This window comes from Lagopus leucura, unplaced genomic scaffold (genome assembly GCF_019238085.1).
Source record: "Lagopus leucura isolate 7727_CA_CO unplaced genomic scaffold, USGS_WTPT01 Super-Scaffold_100015, whole genome shotgun sequence".
NCBI lineage: Eukaryota > Metazoa > Chordata > Aves > Galliformes > Phasianidae > Lagopus > Lagopus leucura.
Window position 1 is genome coordinate 3,968,159 of NW_024962269.1, and position 23,179 is coordinate 3,991,337.

The window sequence follows — 23,179 nt, forward strand, 5'->3', positions numbered from 1 at the left end:
GCTCCTAGCCAAACCAAAGTGGCTGTGTAACAACTTTGGGCAGTGTGACTCTGTGTGGTGATCTCAACCAAAGTCATCTTCATCGGTGATTCTTTACAAGCGTAGGACAAATGAGAGAATGATGTCTTGAGTTACTTGTTTCAGCAGCCCTTGCTTCTCACTACTGGTGTGTGCTCAGCAGGATGCTGTAAAGATATGTAGAGGAGACTCTCAGCCTGTTGGCAATACAACTCACACCTGTCTACACTGCCAGATTTTTCTCCCCATCAGGGGGTATTTTACTGACCAGCTAATTTTTCACCAGTGGCCAATAAATGAGCCTCATAGCACAATAAATTAGCAGTTTATTTAGCTAGCATTTATTTGCTTTTTCCTTTGTTGGTTTTTTTTTTTTTTTTTTTTTTTCTGTGCTGAGGTTTAAGGAGAATTAATTGAGGCCAGTCCAAAGCATATTTGGCATTTTATTCCTACTCAGTTAACTTTGACAGCCCATGTATGACTAAGATAATATGTATTTGGTGTGGGACTGCTTTCCTAGGAGGATGCGATGTGTTTTTAATTATCAAAGAGCTTTCTCATCACAGAATGCTGTTTCCAAAGACATTTCTCTTTCTTTTATGGTTATTTATGGTCTTTACTGCTTGAGTTTGTTTCCACCTTAGAAAAATGAAAAAGAATCAAAATTCTCTTGATCTAAATCTTTTATTTGTGCTGGACTGAAAAAGTATTGAATAGGTAATATGACGGTCAGTACCTGACAGATGTAACATCACTTTCTAATGCCCTCTACTCAGTATTTCTTAATGTAGAAGACTACAACAGAAGGGAAAACAAACAAACAAAAAGCCCCATGACTTTGGTTTACATTCTATTCTTGATAAAGAAAATGAAAAGTAGAATTGTCACAGGTGAACTGAGATTACATCCTGCAGCTACAGAGATTGTAAAGAGAATTTAAAGAAACCTTTAAAAAGAGTCTCATATAGTACTATCAATTCTTATATAAAATAATTTATGATTTTAAATACTGTTTAAATAATTTATCTGTATTTAAAACTAACCTTTTAAAATTGTTTGGAACATTTTTGGCATGAATGCTTAAATAGTTGTTTTTAAATATTAAAAAGTTTTTAAAATATTCAATACAATTCAATATAAAAACAGAAAAGGTAATATACATTGTTCACACAGTACTGTACATGACAGCTGACCTCTGGAGCGAGCTTTTCAATGTGTCAGACAAGTCAGAGCTTAGCTGTGGTGAACCACTTGCTTATCCTATTTTTCTGGACTCTTAAAATGGTAACAGATCCTTATATGTCTATAATATTACATACACATACTGTATACAGCATTTATTCCCATCTCTATGTCCAGAACTATAAGTATTTCCTCAGCATTTAGATCAAAATACTGTTCAGTGCACACACAAATATTTGACACACAAGAAAAATACCGATTTTGCTCAGCTCAGTTACATGACAAATTAACTCATAGGTGCAAAATAAGACTGTCACTGTTGTATTTGAGGTTTATAACCATGCTCTTACCAAATGTTTATGGGTTGCATTGATGGTGGGAAAACTAGAATTCACTTTTCTCATCGGTGCATCTTCATTACTCCTTCCAATGTTAAAGGCAGTGGGGTAGGCGTGATGCTGGTGTCTTACAAGTACTTTGTCTAACACCTGGTATTTGCTGACAGTGTGATTCCAGAAGTACAAACTTAGGCAGGAATTAGAACAAAGCTCAGTCACCTGTCTGCAATTTTTAAGTGCAGATGCATTCTGCTCTTAATAAACAAGCTTACTGTCAGTTCACAAATCACTTTCTTCCTTCTCCCTTAAAGAACTCCTGTACTTAGCAAGATCACTCCTACAGAAGTTGTAAATGGACTCCAGTGGAAAGAGGGTGATCCTCCTGCCTGCTGTGTAATGTGTGTCAGATGGTATGTGCTGCAATAGTTGCATCCCATTGCACGCGTCCACACACATCTTTTCTTTTTGAAACATTCTTATCTAACAAGACCCCAGAGCTTTAAAAAAAAGACTGAATGGAACATTCTACATAGTTACTTACAAAAGGAAAAATACCGATGCTAGCCAACATTTGTATCAGGAAGCTTGTTCTAGAAATGTTGCTCAGCAGAGCAGTATGTGACACCCTGTGTCATTCACTAAGGAACAAAACTCATTTCGGAGACTGGGCTCATATTTTCCTATTTATATCAATCTACAAACTAGAAATCACAGCAGGAATTATTGTGTGGCTAATTCTTAATAATTGTTCCTGAAAAAAATAAGTTCTTCACACAAGAATTTCAAAGTTTCAAGACAGGATTCCAAGGATTCAAATGCTTTACTCAGGTCTTTGCAGTATGAGATTCATGAATTCTTTCATGAAGACAGAATTCATAAACCATGAGAAATATCCTGCTACTTTTCACTTCTCCTGCCCTTTTATATGGCATGACGGGGCTTCAGCTACGGGGTTATCTCTGGTGAAGGACTGCAGTGACTCTGGGCTTGCTTGGCATGCAATTTGATTTTCCTGCTGTCAGGGAAGCAGGCCTTGGAAAAGAAGGGAGTGCAAGTATTTTGGTCACTATTTTAATACACCTTGGGAGATAGACTTGCCTCAAGTTTCTTATCTCATGGTAAAAACATGGTACCACAACAGGCCTCCATTGGTGTGTTTGTCAACCGCAGCCAAAAAGTCACAGTTCTGCAGGACAAAGCAAGCAGTTGGTGCTAAAGTAATCTTTGCCCGTGTCTTTTACCACTTCTAGCATGGTCAGGAATATTGCTATACTAGCAGGAGGCTGGCTCTTAGCTATTCTATACACACAGTTTCAGACCTTGATATTCTCAGCACTATTCATTAAAAAGGATTTGTATTTAAGACTTGATCTTTCCTGGGATGTATGTATAGTTTATACATATTATTTATAATTCATTAATGCTCTTCGTATGATAAACTGAGGAGAAAGAATGCAGTTTCCTTGTTAGGACATGTTATGGTGGCTGAATGAAAAGAGGTCTGTAAAAGGCTAAGCAAGCAACAGATCAAGCGTTTCGCATTGAAATGAAAAGCTGGATCTGATGATTTAATGGTTTTTTTTTTTGTTTGCATTTTTGGTGGTTTTTGTTTTTTTTTTTTTTTTTTTTTTGCTTTGGATCTGTCATTACATTTGAGCCTGTACAAGACAGTTACTGTTAACTGGATTTCAATGCAGAAAAAGTAAAGAGACAAGTTTGTATAATTTATTATTTTTTTTAACAAACGATGGTAAATCCATTATAAATACTTCATTTTCTTTATGTCATTGTAAAGGGTAAAAACTGACAGAAGTCATTTGTTGAAAGAATGTTTTTCTGCAGAGAAGGGAGTTGTAATAAACACTGCAATTACTGGGAAGCCTTTTTAAGAATCCAGGCCATACTTCTAGGTCAAGTCCAGGAAGTGACAGAAGGACAAGCTATGTGCTGTTTCATCTTGACTTTCATCTTCCTGATGTTCAGGCAAAAATCAGAATCCTCTGTACTCACATAAACTCACTGCAAAATGCATTGTGGGATTTAAAATGCGACTGGATGTGAGGAGCTGTGTGCTCCATACTCACTAAGAACCAGAGACTGAATAGCAGGGTGTTCTTATTCTTTTTTTCCTCTGTCATTTGAGTTTCCTTTCATTCAGATTTAATCCTTTCCAAAACATAGGGCTAACTTCTATCTTTTAAAGCAAATCTGGAAGAAATGACATTTCTGGCATTACCTACCTATTAATTTATGTACTAGCCAGTTTGAAATGCATAGAAGATGCCCGAGCACTATCCTTTCATTCTGAATGGACTTGCACTCACTTTGCATCTCCCACAGCAAGCTGCTCAGAGGAGCTGGGCACACAGCCCAGGGGAAAGGATCCCTGGCTCCCCTTCTGAGAGGGTGCTGCCCTTTAGAAAGGAACCTGGGGCCAGAGGGGTGCCAGGGGAGTAGGAGGGAGGGCAAAAGACAGAGGACAATGAGATACAGTGTACTCATTGAAAACAAGCAAACAAACGAACAAAAAAATACACTCTTATTTGCTACATATGATACTTCAGAGAATCAAATCATAGAAGTTAAGCAAAATCTTTAGAAACAGCCTCTACAAAGTTTGGTGCTGACATTAAGATACCAATTGTACAAATGATGGTGAAGACTGAAAATGCCATCAAGCAGAGCCGATCTACTACAGAGGCTGCAAACTTCCATTCGTTGCAAATGGCTTCTTCTTCATCCTGGTCTCTGAACCGGTTTGCAATGTATCTGACCTCTTCCAGGATCTTAGCCAAATCTGGGTCGCCTTCAGAGGGGTGGCCACTGTGCAGAAGATTTTCTTCCTCTGTTGGTGAACAGGTCATCCTCCCACAGATCACCCCTGAATCAGTAGTGGGTGTGCAGTGAACCCCATCCAGCCCTCGAAACCCAATATACAGCATATTCCCATTACTGCACTGCTGACCACTCACAGTGTTCATCTCCACGCTTGACAGGCTGCATCGGCGCTGTTTATGTTGACAGGCAGGACGCACTTTATCTTCCCCTGGCCTCTTCATCCTCAGAAACCAAGCACACCAATTCAGAAGGATGACTCTTGTCTGGAAGAAAATTACAGACAATAAGCACCTCTTGACACAGCTGCTGTCTTTGGTAGCTCTTTGTGTTTCTGTAGCCTTAGTTACCCTCAGGTTCCTGGTCTCTGTTTAGTCTGAGCTGAAGTTTTAGAAAATGTTGCAGTGTTTTTCCAGATGGTTACTTTGCCACTCACTGAGGCTGCTTTCTTAGTCCAGCAGTGCTGTGGGCTGCCTCAGGCTGGCTGTCGCTGCAGAGAGTGCCTCTCTGCTGGGAGTCTCCATTGATTTTTCCCATGCTAAAGCAGCACTATGGCAGTCTTTTCTACCTTTACTATAAACAGTGAATAAATAAAAAACGCTTATCGAATAAGTTATTTGTTGAATAGTCTCAGTAGCTCTGCTTTAGACAATTAGCAAATTAAAGCACAAATATGAATGAAAGAACTGTAACATTAAATCCATATGGCATTACTGCTCGGAGGAGTAGTAAGACAGATGCTGTGCAGGGCTGGAATAGACCATTAACCTGTGCAGTGTTTTGGCTCTGTTCTCATATTACTTTCATGACAGTTGACTGTAGATTTTAGAAAACAAATCTGTATGTAACATGGAGAAAAAGTGGAAAAATTACTTTGATCTAAAAAAAAAATTATGCAAATTTAATTAGTGTGTATCATTTTATTGTTTTCCACATTGCCTTATTCCAGCCATACAGAAACTGCAGACAAGCAGTTTCTGATTTAGATTCAAGCTTCCATTATTTATTTCAATCAGATTTTAAGAGCTCATTCCAGTGTTTCTTTTCCAGACCAGTAATGAAATATTATTGCCTTATATAATATACAAATCTTGCACTGTAATTAATATTAGATTTGTTCCATTTATTCTGACTGCGAATTACTACTTAGAGAAGATGTTATATCCAGGCAAACATTCCAATTAAATATAGATTTTGTCTTGTTACTCTTTCTCTGCTATTGTGCCTCGCCTAGAAAGATAATAATTTATTAACTGACAGCCTGGTGCAGAACAGCAGTATCCAAATAAATTCCAGTGGACTTCAGCTTCTCAACCCCAGAGTACCTCCAGTGCTGTTTTCTGGTGGTTGACTCAGCACTGCAGATTTCTCTCTTCAGCCATCACTCTAGAGATACATACCTTTCATTCTCTTCATTCAAAGTTATTTTAAAGTCACCTCCCCAGAACAGACCAGAGAATATCTCATCACTTCTTGTCTGCAGAACTCTACTCTGTGCACTTTATCACTTTATCTTTTTTTTTTTTTTTTTTTTTTTTTGTTAGTAGGGATAATAACTGGAAGTTCTAGAGAGATTAAAAGAAGAGGTCCTTCCACCTTCACTAGGTCTTCAGGCTGCTGTAAGTTTTTGGGCAGTAAGACGAGATGGTTAGCTGATACTCATCAATAATTAGCAACCCCAAGATGGAGACTGATGATCTCTGCAAAGACAACTGCTTATAGAACGACGTCCCTAAATAGAATCGTAGAATCTTTAGGGTTGGAAAAGATCTCTGAGTCTAACCGTACCCGTGGATCACTCTTAGAAAAACACTTCAGTTTTCTTCTGTGCTTTACAGATGCTTGCAACGAGAGATGTGAAGATCAGAATTTTCAGAGGATCTTTCACTTCAGCAGCCATCTTTAACAAGAGTGCTGTAGGCAACTGTTTGTCAGTTCTGTCACATCAGCTAATTTGCAGTGGCTGCACCTTTATGCTAGTCTATTCCAGGCATTTGTAATCTCCACCAGCACCCTGCTCTTTCCTTCTACCTGTTTCATTTCTGACATTTGCAGCTTATTTGAAAATCATATTCATTTATGCATTTAGGGTCCAGCAAAATGCTGAGGTGCTTCTAGCTGTTGTAAAGAAGATTTGGATTATAGAATGAGTAGTAAGATGAATAAATTTATGTTCTCTCACTCTCTCAGAAGAAAGGTATCTGGATGCATCATTTCTGGTGAAACTGCCTTTCAAAACAAAATGTTTAACAAGGATATCTGCACAGATTTTTACTTAGCCATAAGTAGTGCAAATGAATCGCTAGCTAATGTGTCTCTGATCCTGACATTCATGCAATAGACAGACCATTAAAATCAAACCTTACCCATTTAGGCATTTTTCCCCCATCTGGATCATGATGATGGTATTGTAGAACGATGACAGTGACAACAACAGAGAGGCCAACAATAATCATGGTGCTGGCAAAATACTGAGCTGCAAAATAAACAGTGAATTATAGCGGTATATTTTGGCAGATGTAGTTTTATATCTATGATAAGCAGTGTTTATGTACACAAATGTAACATGAAGTTATTTTTCCAATGTAGTGCTATATGTGTGACATCAGGTACTGGTGAAAGATTTCTCAAAAGCAGACAGCAGCTGTTTTCAGAGGGCAGTCAACCTTCAGTAATGGTCTCAGTGGAACCGAGCACCTGCCTTTCCTAAGCAACACTGACAAAGTGGTGCTCTTATTTTTTTTCATCAATAGCTTAGAGATTTGTTGCATCTCTTTTTAAAAGTTTCTGCTTCCCTTTGAGCCTCATGTCTCACTAGCAGTGTCTCAGCTGCAGCGTCTATGGGAAACTGACTCCCATACACTCTCCAAAAATGAGATGTCACTTCTCTCTTTACTTTGCTCAGACCAGACAGCACTGAAGTTGTACAGAGCATCACATATATGAGACATTCTTCAACCAGCAACACATGCTGTCTTACACTGAGGAAAGGTAGGCCACTTGGGAGTCCTGTTGGAGGGCTGCCAATCCTCTGCTGCAGCCCTGCGGCCACGCTCAGTGTCCCATCCCCTCTCCAAGTCTCTGAGGCTCTTTGCAAGCTCTGGCTATGCTGCTTTTGCTGGTGGTGGTGTTCCTTCCTGCAGTGTGTCTCTGCCTCGCTCCCCACACTGAGGGGCCAGGCACCTTCTGTCCCTGAGGAAGTCACTGCTGCACACTCACGCACAGTCAATCCTGAGCACTGTTTTCTATTTCAATTGCAGCAGGCCATTCTACACGTAGTTTGCTTTACTGCTGGGTTTCATGCAAAGTCACTGCTTCTCATTTGATGTAAAATAAAAGTGATTAAAGCTGCAATTAGCTTACCAATTAAGGGCACGGAATCAGATGTTGCTGGCATAATTTCAGCCACGAGTAACATGAAGACAGTGAGAGACAATAAAACTGTTATACCTGAAAAACAAATGTGAAGTACGAAAGCAGGTCAGTAGCTTGTAAGGCAGCAAGTGGCAGCAAGTGAACATGAGATAGTGTGCTCTGCAGACAGCTGTATTCCTACCGTGCCCCTGGCCAGCAGCGCTGGTGCTCCTGCCCTGACGGCCACAGGGTCAGGGTGGCAGGGTGACGAAGCTGGTGCCAGTGCTGGCCCAGGAATGGCCACTGTGACTAGCAAAGTTTTGATGTACTCTCAATTTTCTGAACTTGCATGGGTGTGTGTATTTTTGGATCCTTGTAACTGTTCAGCTTTTATCACTATTTGCTAATTAGCTGAGGTGAATCAAAGTACTTCTTGTTCCTCATTTCCTTTAGAAACATGATGTGATTTGTGGTATTTGAGCTTATGAGACTTCATTAATTGGTGTGGAAGCTACAGGTAGTGTACTACATAAGATTCCTGAAAAAGAATTTGCTTTGTTATATTGGATGGACTTGGACATTTTTCAGTACTGGTGGCTGGGTTCTGCATGTGGCTGTGTGCAAAGATGTGACTGCTGATTTTTCATTAGTCCCCATCTCTCAGAACAGGGCTCTTTCTATTCTCAGGACTCATCTAAAACAACAGGGAACCACTGTCAGGTGGAAAAGGATTTAGGGACAAAGAATCCACCTTAAAAATGTGGAGGGAGTTCATGGCTAGGGAGACCACTACTCAGTTTAACTGTTTTCTGGAGAATTGTTCAGCATTTAGCAGCTGCATTCATTTTGTAGAAGCCAGTGTATTTGCAGTGTTGAATGAGGCAAAATGTTTCATTGCATATCTAACCACCATCTTAAGGATCAAGTATCTAAACTCATCAGACTTCTTTCACAAGCCAGTAATTTAGTTTTAAATTGCTATTAAAAATAGAATGTAGCAGTTACATGGAATCAGTCTTTCTGAGCATGCAAAAAGTAATCCTAGGCTCTTAACATGACTCGTATTAAAAGGAACCATTAAGAAGAATGCCACATTGAGGTGCTGAAATGCGGATGTGTAAGCTTAAGTTTTAATCAGTGAATGTGGAGTTTTTGCTTCAGCAATTAAACACCAAAAAATGAAACCTTTCTTCTGAGGGATGACAGTTAGGAATCATCATGCTTCTGGTTGGGTGGTGGGAATTTCTACCTTTCACAGCTCTGGTGTCCCCTAAAGCTTGCAGCAAAGGTTTAACACCTTTCTGGTGACACCTGGTCTTCAGGACCACACACAGTAAAAAAAGTTTATGAGCCAGAATAGGACACATAAACTATTCCTCCTTGTTTCCTAACATTGTTCAAAAAGAAATTTTAAAAGGACAACTTTTGGTAACTTCATTTGGTAATATTTACCTAGTGAGATCTTTTCTCCTGAGTCTGCTGGAAGCAGAAAGACTAATAAGGCAAGTGCTGATATCAGTACACAGGGAATAAGAAGGTTGAGTCCGTAGTAGAGAGTCCTGCGTCTCATAGTTACTGTGAACGTTATATCTGGGTATGGTTCTTTACAGCACTCATAAAAGCTCTCAGTTCTCTTCCCAGGAACTCCTGTGTAAAAGGGAAAAGGAAGAACACACAACATTAATGTCAACAGGCTCTATATTATGGAGTGATTGTTTTAGAAATAGATAAATTTAGCTTTGTCAGCCTTGCTAGGGGTAAAGCTGCTTCTTCAAATTTAATTCCAAAATTAGTCATTTTTATCAGGTAATAATGGAAAAATAGATAAAAATGTATACTGAATTCAAGCTCACTTTTTAATGTTGTTTCTCATCTTAAGTCTGTTCCCACAGCTTTAACCACCACCAGCATGGTCATTTATTAATCTAATTTCTGTCTTCATTTCTCAATTGTTATTCTGCCCATTTCAGCAGTGAACTGCTGACAAGGCTGCAAGTTCAGAGTGTAAGCAAATAATGAAGAGCTTACCTACTAAATCCCACTCTCCGTTTGAAATATAGCCGGATATATCTGCTTCTTGCATTTGTAAGTCTAAGGACCAGCCTCCATATGTCCAAGAGCCAAACTTCAGGTTACACTTCTGAACATCAAATGGAAACCAGCGCACATCTATGTAGCACGAGCTTTTAAATATGCCTAGATTGGATTTTAAACAAGAACACTAAATTGAAATGCTCGTTCCACGAAATTTCATGTCTCTTCTGTAACCTGATCTTGTTCTACGTTGCCTCTTTTGGCATTCACTTGTAAAGCATGCTTAATCTCAGCAGTGTCTCCAGATGTGAAAAGCAAAAGTCAGTTACAGAAAAGGGAAAGAACTGCACTATTAATGTTTGCACTATTAATGTGTTCATGTTACAAACTATTTTTGAACTACATTTAGGCATGTAGTAGGAAATGATTCAGAGAAGAGCTCCATTTTCTAGATATTGTGTATTAGAAAGAAATGAGGCAGAGTATGCACAGTGATTCTCTTATTTCTGTTACTGGATAAAATAAGAAGTGAACCCTAATTTGCCTGGAAAGCACTTGGCTCTATTGCCATAGTATCTAAAATTCTGATCAGAGTTAATTCTGAGAATTGTGGTAATTGAGTCGGGGAACAGGAACAGAAATCCACTGGAACACACCCAGAGACTCAGTGATAGAGTTCAGATATCAAAGGACCAAACACAGACTGTGTTCCTTCCAGATTCAAAACCTTTCTGATGGAGTATTCAGTGAGTCATTTCAAATAGATGATATGTCCCATATGATGCTTCTAAGCATCTCGTTATAAAGGTAATGTGCTAGTAGGAGAAACAGCTATGTTAATGAAATACATTTTTATTGAGACACTACCTTTTATTCAATAAACAGTAACTTTTTACATTAAGGGCTTTTATTTTTTATCTTCTTTTATACTTCCATGCTTCTGTAATAGCATGTTATGACAGAATAATTTAAATGACGGCAATAAGAAATCTTCTATGGTGGTTTTCATACAAAAGCATTAACTACATTCAGGATGCATCTAGTTTTAAATCTAGCAGATGATGGCTAGATAAGTAAAATACCGATGAATTTCTGTCAAATTTGAAACCATACCATATATAAGCAGTCTGAGTTATCAGAATTTATGACATGGAAACAGCCTACCTGGTGGCAGATATTGGCAATGTCCCGAAGAATTGACTAAAACATTAGTGTGAAATGTAGCATCAAATCTTTCATCAGCACTAGAACAGGGAAGAAACAAAGTGGGTTATGTGATCTTCGGCTCAAAATATCTGAGAAGATATTTCTTCTTCATAAAAAGATTCCTTCTCCCCAAAATAAAGCTTGTCAGCTCTACTCCTGGCACCAGTTTTCTGTGGCCTCAGGGTAAGTGCCTTAATACTATCGGACTTGTTCCTGATTAACAGCTTAAGCGGAGGTGAATCACCTCATTCCCTCTGCTCATTTACCCTGTGGGATTTGCTACAGTGCCATGGCTCTATCGATTTCCATTTGGATAGTAAGCACTTTTAAAAAACTTCTCAGGCAATTGTACAGGGAAATCTGTTCTCTTGCAGTTTACATTTAGCAGCGGTCCTTCTTGGGCTTTCATTTGTGCGAGAGAGAGCAAGGTGAGATATCTACCTTGCAGGGATGGTGGGAGCAGGAGGGCACCGAGCCCACAGCTGCGCACACATGAATGCGCACACGGACATCGCGGTCCGGCTCCATGCTGCAGCCAGAGCACGTGCGGAGCCAAAGGCCTGTGCTGGAGCTGTGTGACAATGGCAGGTGTCAGGTCAGCCCAGCAGTGGCTGCTACCTTATCACTGCCTAATCACCTTGTAAAGCATTGCCAGAAAAATATGGTGAGAATCTGAGATGGGGAGAAAGTGAAATGTTCATGATTCAAGCAAAAAAGTAAGTATAGTAAGGGGAATCTTCTTCCAGTAGCATAGCAGGCCCTATTGACTTATTATCAGTCAATAAATAAATAAATAAATAAAATAAAAAATTGACCTACTCTGATACAAAATTATGTATCTTAAAGGCCCATCTTAGTCATTATCTTAGTCTTTGTCACTTTACATTTCGCCTTCTGTATTTCAAACAAATTACATGTATAAGATATCTGGACTGATCTGTGAAATATGCAGACAAGAAAAGCTATATCCAAACAATTACTTGCCTATCTGGAATTGCATTTTTTCCAGTGGTGAGTAGAAGGTTTGCAGTATTGAAAGTCATCAGTGTCTTTGCAACTGTTTAATTTGAAGTATGAAGATGAGATGAAGAGTTTAAATATTGAATATGTAATGTGAATGGATCCCAGGGAAAAAGGCAAATCAGTTCTTGTCAATGCAAGGAATGCAGGCCACTCTCCTTCAGCTTCACAGCTCATGGCTGGATTCTCCGATGCTTAACAGACTGAGCTTGTGTTGCAGCTTCTCTTCTGGCTGGAGCACTAAATGTCCTCCCTCCTCAACTTGGTTGCCCATTTTCATGACATTTGTAAGGAACTGGTACTGACTGGTACTGCTAAGATGTCTTCTCACTGCACCGCCAAATTTTGCAGGAATGGTTTCAAATGACACTGGAAGAAGGGGCGGCAAGAAGAATCACACACAGACAGGTGTGCATGCATGCATACACTCCAATTGCATAATTCTTGTTTCCTTAGGAAATCAGACTTCTGCAACAGGTCTCTATATTGGATGTAGACACGTATTTACAGTAATTCAAATTTAATAAGGGCTACACTATGAAAATCAAGCCACATACTCAAATTTATGGAAAATATCCATGCTGAACAAATTGCTTCCAAGTGGAAAGCAATATCTAGAAATAAAATTCTTAGTTTCCCAGGTTAGATTCGAGTCATTTTCCCTCAAGCAAAGGTCTTAGAAGCCCAGAAGTTGCTTTGAGGACCTTGCAGTTTGTTGTTCCTGGTCATTTGTAAATGTAACATTTAAAAAATGAACACAGAAGTGAACAAGGAACCTAGGTTTCATTGCCATATGTTTGGGTTTTAATAAGAAATATCTTTAAAAGAACATCAAAAGATATTTAGACTCAATATTTCCTGAAAATATTTTTTCTTCAGAAAAAGGAGCGTATGGTTTTCTACACTGAGCTTCTGATTGTTTTCTGAAATGCAGTGCTTCAACTGGGATTATGCTAAGAAGGAAAGCCTTTGCTTGATGAGATTTTGTACTTTAATGTAATAATAGAAAATTATTTCTGCTACGTTTCTTTTTCAAGTATAACGACTTGAAGAAAGCTATAGACTGTGAGACATTGAGATGACACAGCTACACTTACTAGACACAATTCCACTGAGACTTATCTGGAGAATCTCAGGTTTATAAAAGAGGAAAAATGAAACTGAGACATAGCTACCAGAATGTTCATTATTCCATGAACTCACGAGCACTGTGTGGCCACTTGAAAAATAATACCACCAGAAATAAGAACTTCTAATAAATGTAGTAAAACTAGCAAAGTGGAAGAGGGCCAGACACAACACTAGCGCAGCCGGTCCTGCAATCATTTGTACACAGGCCAAGATTCACTTCCCTCAAAAAACCCACAGATGAACTGGGCTCAGTCTGTTTACAATAGGTGGGTAATAAAGGCAGTATAGCTGCTGGTTTTCCAGGTGTTCAGTTCTAATTGTGTAATGTGCTTCAGCTACAGTTAGCATGGTTGCGTGAATATTATGAAATGTAGTTGAAAATTGCTAAAATCACACTTTAATTTTACACATACTGGAATGTTGACGCATAAATCGTCAGATGCACTGAAAGCCTCTCAGGTAGGTCGTATGTGTGATGCCTTCCTCTGGAAACTTCTAGACTGCTGTTGTAGAGCACCAGCTGTATGGCACACCCAGTGCTTTACTGAGAAAGAGAAAAGGACTGAGAAAAGGACTGATGTGTGGGACTTTCCCAAGAATGCTGTCATTTATGAAATCAAGCCAGATAGGAAAAGATACTCAAAATAACAAATTTGCAGTGAAAAATACATTAAGCAAGGTCAGTGTTGCAGATATATGTGTTCAGGAGTACACAGCACGTGTACTGTTTATGTACAGAGCATTATTCACCTGGTGTATGGACAACTGAAGCACTAATTGCAGTGCTTGAACCAGAAACAAGAAGTGATTCTGACAGGCACTCACAGTGTGGGGAACTTGAGTAGAGCTCCCCTCAAATCACTTAGTGGTAATTGTACCTTTGGGAGAGGCGCAGATGCATGCTGTAAGCAAAGCAGTCATGTAAGCCCTGGGGAGAAGTATGCTGTCAAACGCTGTCATTGTGTGCTGTTGTCACAGCATTGCAATTCACAACAGCTGTGACAGTGACATTAACCACAAAGGTGATCAGTAAGTGGCAGAGGGACAGCACAGCTGCAGCTGACAGGCCGAGTCCTGCTACTGTATGGGTGTTGCTGCAACAAGAGGCAGCTCCTGCCACACAGAGGGGGAACTGGGGTGATGCTCAGCACAAGGGTGTCTTCTGGGCATATGGCAGAGACACAGAGGAAGACAAAAGGTTCCTGTCACCTGCATGGGCAAATATATAACCAAGTGCCTGTCTTCCACAAAAGAACCAGTGGAGCATGTACAAAGCAGATGGCCTTTCCAGTATCTGGGGAACTGCAAGAAGGCATATCATAACAGCAGAAAAGGACAACTTGTTAAAGAGCAGACGTCTTCCAGTGCTTTAACAGTACAGTTCTGATAGGAAAGGAGACTCCCCAGCAGCCCCTGCATGGAGATACACTTCTGAAGAGAGATGCCAGAAATCAGTGCTCGCTCACTGACCTGCAAGCTGCTTGCTCCAACTTTGCACTGGCATTTCATCTGTGTGGTTATATCTATGCCTATGATCTCTATAAGGGTTGTTTGAGCATTCAGATAGGAGACTGCAGTGCTGTACGTGTACAGTGTACACTGACCAAAGCCTCCGAGAGAGGCAGAAATGGCCTTTCATCTTGAGACAACAGACAGCAGGAAACTGGGGTGTCAGCAAGTGAATTTTTTGAAATATAATGTATGCATAGGCAGGTCTTGTTTAATCTGGGCCTGTTGGAGATGAAGAACTTAATGCTTTTCCTTGGGGCTTCCTCTCGCAATTGCTTAGTATAGAATAATTAAAACCAAGAAGACCATTTGCTCTTCAAAATTCAGACTGCCCTAGTATATGCCTAGTATATGCCCTAGTATAGGCACACCCAGAGGTCTTGCTTATTAGCAGCAAAGTGTGAAGAGTTACAGTGCAAGCAAACAATTCATTGTCTAATTGCGAGGGACATAAGGAAAATTGATTTAGATTCCTTACTGATTCATCTTAAAGGAAACAGTGAAGGAAAATTGATTCAGATTCATTACTGTTTCATCTTATAGGAAACACTGGGTGCAATGTTTCTTTAGCAGTTTGAAGGTATTATTGAAGTCAGATTTGAAGTCATTGTTAACATTTAGATTAAAAAAAAAAAAATCTCAAGAGAAAATTATCACTATCTGTATTACTATAGGTAGCTAGAACAATCTGGTTTTCTAATCATCACATAGAATCTAATGAGAATTGGTGGTAGGGAAGGTGTTGTTATTCACTGAGTACTTGCAAATATCATCTTCCATTGTGTAAACAAGAGAATGGTTATTTTCTAGCATTTCAAATGCTCAGAGCCTAGCCATTTTGATTAGATGGCTATGTCATTTGTCTTATCTTCTCTCCTTCCCCACAGGAAAATAAAAGTATTTCCACCTGTTATAGAGAAGAATATCTGGCTTCCAAATCAGTCCATCAGGAAAGCGGACGTTCTTCACTCCAGGGTATTCAGACACATTCCACTGTAAGTAATGATCTGTCCAGTACTAAGACATATAGACAGAAAGTAAGTTAGATTAGCTTATTCATTGCTTTACTGTAGCTCTCCAGACTATACAGCCTGAAACAATACATGCTTTCTTGTTCAGATTATTATTTAGATTCAGACAATGAAAAACTTGGAAAGGGTGAATAGGCCACCAAGAGCTCACTCAAAAGCATAATAATCTCATTTTCAATTCACACTGCAATGCATATGTAACAGCCTATAAAAGAAGATTTGAGATGCCTCTATTTTATTGTTCATGCTGTCTCAGGTAGCAAGTTGGGACACAACAGGTTTTGTTTTATAATTCATACTTTACTTCAATTACATTTTTTTCTTCAGACACAATTTTGTTTTCTGTGTTTGTGAATTCTTACACTGTAATAACTTGATTACAGATGTGTGGTAGAGCAGCCAACAGACTGCTGATAGGGTAAAGCAATGGAAATGGTTGAGTAGTTAACACTAGCAGCTCCTGTAGCCTGAGGTTAGCCAACCTGTGAAGCAGTGCCCAGCAGCTGCTGCAGAAGCTCCCTTCCCACTGGCACTTCCTGCGCTGCAGGCTGCTGCCCTGGTGGCAGTATGACTATCAATATAGGCATAGATTCTGGTGTGGTCAATCCAACAGGGTTTAGATCTGGGTTTCTTGGTATGTGCTTCCAGGTATTTCTCATTTTTTACTAACAGCTTTTAACTCCTTGTCACCTGGACAAATCACCAGCATTGTGAATTGTTTTTCTTCCTTTTGCTCTCCAAATAGTAGTTTTTACAGAGATCTTCAATATCTCTGCTCTTAGCTTTTTCTTTTCACTAACTACAAACTGTGAGTCTTATTCATGCCCATCTACACACATCTCCTATGAACTGATCGATGGCTTCTCATCTATTTTTTCAGGATTTTTACTTCCACTTTTACCTTATATTATTTTATACTGAACTTTTACCACTTCATCTTGTGTAGAATTTAGAAATATCAAGATCCTCATGATACTTTCATTTATTTATTTTACCAGTAGTGTAAGCCATTTGAAGTGTGTTTTGAGCTGTCCTGTTTAAATCTGTGGGCTCTCGTTGGCTTTGGGTTACTCTTCTTCAGTAGCTGTCAGAACAAATCACTTTCTGACTAGTAGGCTCCTGGCTGGGGCTGTGGGGCCATGGAGGAGCTGCTCAGCCCACTGGCCTCCCACCCAGGTTGACTGCCATCTGAACTGTGCTACAGTAATGCCAATATATTCAGTTATTTCTGATTATAACAACTTCTAGCAATTATAGTGGCTAGTATGGTAGAGCACACAGCACTACTGAATGCTGTAAAGATAGTCCAAAGGGTGACAGCAAACTTATGTTTGAAGTCTGGATTATAAATTATGCTAAACAGATTGGGACTGCTCCATTTTGCCAACTTCTACAGTTTCTCATCAAGCTGGATGTGAGCTGTCCAATTTTGTTTTAACTTTGGAGCTACTGTTTCCACTGTAGCTAAAGCATGTTTGATACAGACTAGAAAAGCAAGCACCTGAGAGTATTTGGTTTAATATTAATCTGTGTGACTAGGCAAGGCTCCTGCTGAAACCTGGATACGTTTAAGATTTTGATACTGACCAGTATTGTCATGTAGATAGAGCCAACAATCGAAGAGTCTGTATATAAACTAGATTATTCTCCCTTCTCCCAGGTTAGTTTTTCATACTTTGGTATTCCTGTGACGACTAGACAAAACATATTTAATATACATCTCTGACTATACGCATTACATATCAAAACAGGGAGTGAAGATGAATATACAGGGAAAAACTTCTCCATTTATCAAAATAAAATGTTATGTTTGCCATAAGTATGCTTTGAATCTGTGTAGCATACAGTGAATATAGAAACACTTGGTTGGGGTTTTTTTGTTGTTTTTTTTTTAATGTGTAAACAGGCCATGATGAGTGACTACATCACACGATCTGCTCATTGTGACCACAACATGCTCCTCATACAGTAAATGAAAAAAATCAAAAGAAATACAGTTAACATACGTTAAAAAAAAAAGGAGAATTTCCTTAGGGGGAAAAAACAAAGTCTCAGGAAGGATAAGGAGAGGGAAATAATTGATAGCTTCTTGAGTATGAATGGTCACTTTTTTTCCTGGTAAGTAATTACAGCAACTGTTTTTGTTACAAGTCAAAGCCAAAAATACGTTATGTTTGACAGTTTTAACCTTACTTTTAAATAAGCCTCTAAAATAGCACGATCTGAGTGCCTCTTCCAAGTCAACTCTTCTTTGTGAACAAAAGGAATAGCCACACTATTTTTTCTAGGTCATCCAAATAGTCTTTCATTTCTTTCCTGAGGCCTACCACTGAGTGGGAGAGATCCTCCATTAAAGTGTTACAGTCAAAGGAAAAATAATATATTTAGACTAAGTGATCTAATTAAAGAAACAGAAAGATGTGAAGTTTCTGCTGAAGCAGCATGCTTGTCTTGAAAAATGCAACTCTTCTGTAAAGCTTTACTTAGCCCATGCAGTTCTGTTTCTGTAAGATGGGAACGAAATGACAGATCTCATCCTGGCCTCTGCAGTGTGGGAAAAACTGCCATGTTGTATCTCATCTTTGTGAAACACAGACTGTGGTAGAAATTGTGGTTAGGAGACCAGTAGTCAGTATGGTAAGAGGCATCTTTTTAATTCTAAATCTTAGGTGGTAAACCAATTCCAAAACTGATCCTATCAGAATAAATCCGTGTAGTCTCCTTTGCTTAGGAGCGACCCCTCACTAATTCATCTTAAAGAAAAAAAAATTCAAATACTTTTACAGAGATCTTGACTGTTCCATTTATTAAAAAGTGATTAACATTCCTTCCCAGTAATGTCAGCTTTGAGTTAATGGGGGCAAAGTTCTCTGCTGTGCCATCTATGGCAGTAATAGAGGTATGTTAAGTCTGAAAAGCCTCCGACAACTGTAGAAAGTAAACACTGCAACAAAAGGTAAAACAAAGCTACTGCTTGAAAAACAAACACCATATGTATGCAAAATAAACAGGGAAACAAGGAAAAATACAGTGCTCACAGCTGAACGTTGGGAAACTGAAGGTATGTTCAAATACACATTGTCATACAACTGAGAAATGGAATTTGGAGCAATATCATTAAAAATTCTCATTTTCACAGTAAAAATAAGATGATAATTTATATTTAAAAAACAGTATTTTGTGGAACATGAGAACAGCATGTCCATTTTAATTAAAATCTTCCTGCGGTTTCTTATGGAGACAGATTGAAAGAAAAGCAAACAGGACAGCAGAGGCATTCAGGTAGGATAACAGCAGCAGGTAGCATGAAATAATCCATCTCTTTGGAATGCCTGGTGATTTTCAGAATTCTGATCACAACAGATGAAATGCATTTCACACATGTATAGTTCTTTCTCACAAATAAATGATTTACCACAATGTAATGGATTTGTTGAAGTGGGTGATAAGGAACTTGCACCATCCTGGAACTCTGGGTATCTCGTGATGATTAATCTAGAGTGGCTTAAATCGGCTAAGGTGAGTTTGTAACCCACCCAGCTGTGGTGACTCAGCTTCTTATAAAGTTTTCAGAAATGTCCAAAACAGCATCAGGCCCTAAATCTCAGCTCTGCAGGCTGCCATTCACCTTAGCTTTGTGCACTGTGCAGTGACACACAGAACAGAAGCATGGAAGCTTCCTAAAATTTATACCTGCACCAGATTAAATGCAAAGAACAAAGGAAGAAAAAACATGCTTTGTTCCTCAGAACTCACCATTTGTAGCCAGATGTTTGTTGTTAATACTTGATTCTTTTCATCCTGGAGAGAAGAAAATAAACCAGCTTAGTGTCATATGGATAACGCTAGTAGATATATATGAGTGTTATGAAATAGTTGTACTAAGGTACCTCTTAAAACAAAGGGAATTACTGCCTCTACCTTACTGCATAGGAAGTGTTCACAGGTACTCTTAACGCACTGTGTATTACTGCTGTCAGTCAAGTTGTTACTGGAGGGTATCCTTCTGCCAGGTTCTTCCCTGGGGCTCCTTCTTTAATAATGTATCTCAAAAGACAAAACAGATTATAGCAAAGGTTGCTTGTTCCACCTTTGCTTAGGAGTAGCCCTCTCCCTAATTAACCTCACACACCAGACATACACAGACCATAGAAACTGCATTGGACAATTAACAGTGACTAAGCTCAGTGATGTGTGTTGAGGCCACATCCAGTGGCTTCTTAACAGGCAGCTGTAGCACGACTGATTTTAGTGGAATGATACAAGGAAATGCTGTGTCACAGCTTTACAAGAAAGGATTTGCAGGGCAGAATGTTATTACTGTGCCTGAAAGTTGCCATATTCACATGGCCTTCCCCCTTGCTTCCTATAACTATCTGATGCAAGCTCAAGGGACAGAACGGCATTTTAAATGCTGCAGTTAATTAAGAAGATTAATTCTTCATTTCTCAAACACAGGAAAATGTTGGTGACCTCATTTCTCTAGAGGTACCAGCAATTACTCATCCCTCAGTCATCCTCCCATCATCAGTATCCACCTGGGTTTTGTGAAGCACATACTGTCAGTACTGGGCACTCTGAGCTGAATGCGCAGTCCCTGTCCCAGCAACAGCCAGAGCTTCAGGCAAAGGAAGGGTGGCAGCCAAGTGTGGGTCATCTGTACAGCAGGAGCTGTCAGAGCTGTTGTGCATCCAGAGCTCTGAATTCACAGCTACAACTCCTGAACTTAAATATTGTTCCTAAATGACCTTATATGGCTAAAAAGGATTTAATCACATTTCATACCATCTTACTACTCTTTACTAAATATAAACAAATGCTCTTCTTCTTGTTTAGTGAACAAATCCAATGAAAGTTCTGAAAGACATTTAATTGAAGTGGTATTAGATTAACACAATAGTAAAATTAAACAGTGCAAGGGACAGTTTCAGACAACTGGAGCCTTTTGAAAAGCAGCATCATTAAGTGCACATCAGTGTTAGTAGGTCATATGTGATCAGAACTAAATGTACAAGATGCAGACAAATAACAAAATGGTTAGGTAGAGTTTGGTATTGTGCTGGATATTATCTCGTGCCATTTAAATGGCATCCTGGGGAAACAGGGCTCTTTAACCCTTTAGTACAAGAAATGTATTATGGTGCATGAAATAACATGCTGCAGGCACGGCTGAAGATGTCAGCCAGGCAAAGTAGTAACTAATTTGTAATAGTATCTGTTATTTGCTAGCCATATAAACGTTAATTTGATGCCTCTCTCAGTAACCTGCATATGTTGTAACCACAACAAAGCTAGTTTAGGTCTGTTGCTCTGAATGTAATGCCTCCTATTTGTTCCCATGGAAACTATAACAGATAAAAAGAACACAATAGCACTATTTCATAAAGCATATTACCAGTTCCAAACATCCTTTTTTAGCATAGCGACCACCATTAGCAATGCATTTTCACCAGCCATGAACAAGAAGCCTGCATGCTGTGCTCATAAGAATCTGTACTGGTGGAGGTGCCCCATTGTCACTGCCATCACTGCAGAAACACACCGCCCATTGCCTCACTGTGCTCCATCCACTGCTTGGGCTCCATCAACGTTCTGCAGATGTCAGTGAATTTCACTGGGTGCCATTTTATTCACATAGAGAAATTCAGTTCCATCCCTTTGCTTCATCTGCACTTCCATGTCAGACACCATTCTGTCAGACTGCCCCTCTACTGCTAGCACCACTAATGCTAACTTATTTAAAGTTCAATAGCATTTTCTCAAGGCTCTGTGTGCTGTCCCAGACAAACATGCCCATTCCTCTGATGCGATGTCCCACCTGTTACACCTGCGCTACACTGATGGCACTGCTGCTGTGTGCCTTCACTGCAGGACACAGGAGGTTTGTTGCCCTGCACAGGTCTAACTGGCTACATTAAGGTGCAGAGCAATTCAGAATCTATTATGCTGTGGGAAATTCGTTTCAGGACGATTAGCTAAATGGCATGTATTTCTGCATTGTTAAATCCTGAGTTAAACTCACATTTTACTCCCAGTGTGATATCTTTCCACACATGAATGGCTCTAGCCTTAGATAAGTGATGTTTTAAAAATTCCCTTTTGAGTAGCTAGAAAAGACTGTACTAAAGCTGGAGAGCTGCTGATGCTTAAGCTAATGATATGCCATGGGGATTTATTTTGAAGCCCTGAGTCTACAGCGTAGTCAGATGAACTATTTTTGGAATAACAGAAAGGAGCTCTACTATCAACCAGCACACATCACAGAGTATGCTGGAGAGCAATCACTGAGCAGTTAAACCAGTGCAGCTGAAGGGAACAGCAGACCTTAAATCCAGTTGTGCTTCTGGCAGAGTGATTCAGCTGCCTGCTGTGCTGCCAAGGCAGCTGCCACATGGCACAGCATCTCAGGTTTGCCTGCAGGGGTCTCTACAGACGTTTTCTGGGACACTAATCCACCACAAGCCAAGAGTTATTCTGAATAGTAAGCTTCTGCTCAAACCTAACTGAAATTGAGTATCTCAGGAGTACAAACTCAAAGATAACTTTTGCACAGAAGACAAGATGGTCTGTGCTGTTTTCCTGGTGTTTCTTTCTGATATTTTAAACATTTAGGGCTTGAAAGAGTATATAGATGATCAAAGTAGCTCCCATTTGGATCACTGTATTAAATCCTATCACTTCTCCTCAGCTGTAAGAACTTTGCTGCATGCTGAGAGCTGGTTTAGAGTTCTTTTTTCCCAGAACAGATGGCTTCCAGAATCTTGTCATTATCGGATTGACTCGACTATCACTAGAGGAAAGATTCCATCTGAAAGGCTTTCTGTCTGAAAATCCTTTTCTGCAAGCCCAAGAGAAGCTGGTGAAGGGTGGGGCAGGAGACATTCTGCAGGAGTTCTCGTATCTAGGGAAGTTTTTTGGACAGCTTTAAAAGCTTTACAGCAAACTGCATTAACATCAGGTAGTCCAGGTCACTTGGTGTTCAGGTTGTGCTGACAAGCAGCGTAGCTCAGAAGAAGCAAGTCAGGTTCCTTTTGTGCTGCGGGATGTCAGTGCGATGCTGCCTCGCTCTGCTTAATTCATAACTGTAATCATGATCTGTGACGGCAGATGGCAACTGCTTCTGGACTGATTATCACATTATTTAATGGTAGTGTGATTAATGAAAGGGATGTCGCTGGCATAAAAAAGATTTGAATGGTCCTTCACTCTTTTTCATAGGTAGAGGTATCAAAAACATGCTGTACATTTTTGCAGGATTTAGCACTGTCTTTATTCTTTCATTTCCCATCTGATTTCTGTCTGTCTTTTCACTTTAAATAGTCTATCAGACTGATCACCTTAGGGAACACAGTCACATTACCTTACCTTGACCCTATGTTCAACAAAATATGTAAAAGAAAGATACGTGCTTTCTGAAGGCCATTAACCTGGACAACATAAACTTTGTGAGGAATATTATCTGATTACTTTCAAAGGGATGTCAGCACATGTAGCATCCACTGCAGAAAAAAGCAAGGAATA

General features: G+C 39.5%; 1 protein-coding gene across 1 annotated transcript in view; it reads right to left on the reverse strand.

The window, feature by feature from the left end:
* Positions 1-3,400: 3,400 nt before the first annotated feature.
* Positions 3,401-23,179, reverse strand: part of LOC122182617 (neuronal acetylcholine receptor subunit alpha-7) — a 36,467-nt gene continuing 16,688 nt past the window's right edge. The window contains exons 2-9 of the mRNA XM_042876076.1: positions 19,415-19,459; positions 15,535-15,644; positions 10,926-11,005; positions 9,756-9,923; positions 9,180-9,374; positions 7,737-7,823; positions 6,740-6,849; positions 3,401-4,639 (exon numbers count right to left, since the gene is read on the reverse strand). Coding sequence (XP_042732010.1) covers positions 4,121-4,639; positions 6,740-6,849; positions 7,737-7,823; positions 9,180-9,374; positions 9,756-9,923; positions 10,926-11,005; positions 15,535-15,644; positions 19,415-19,459 — 1,314 coding nt within the window. The 3' untranslated portion in view covers positions 3,401-4,120. The remainder of the gene's footprint in view (positions 4,640-6,739; positions 6,850-7,736; positions 7,824-9,179; positions 9,375-9,755; positions 9,924-10,925; positions 11,006-15,534; positions 15,645-19,414; positions 19,460-23,179) is intronic.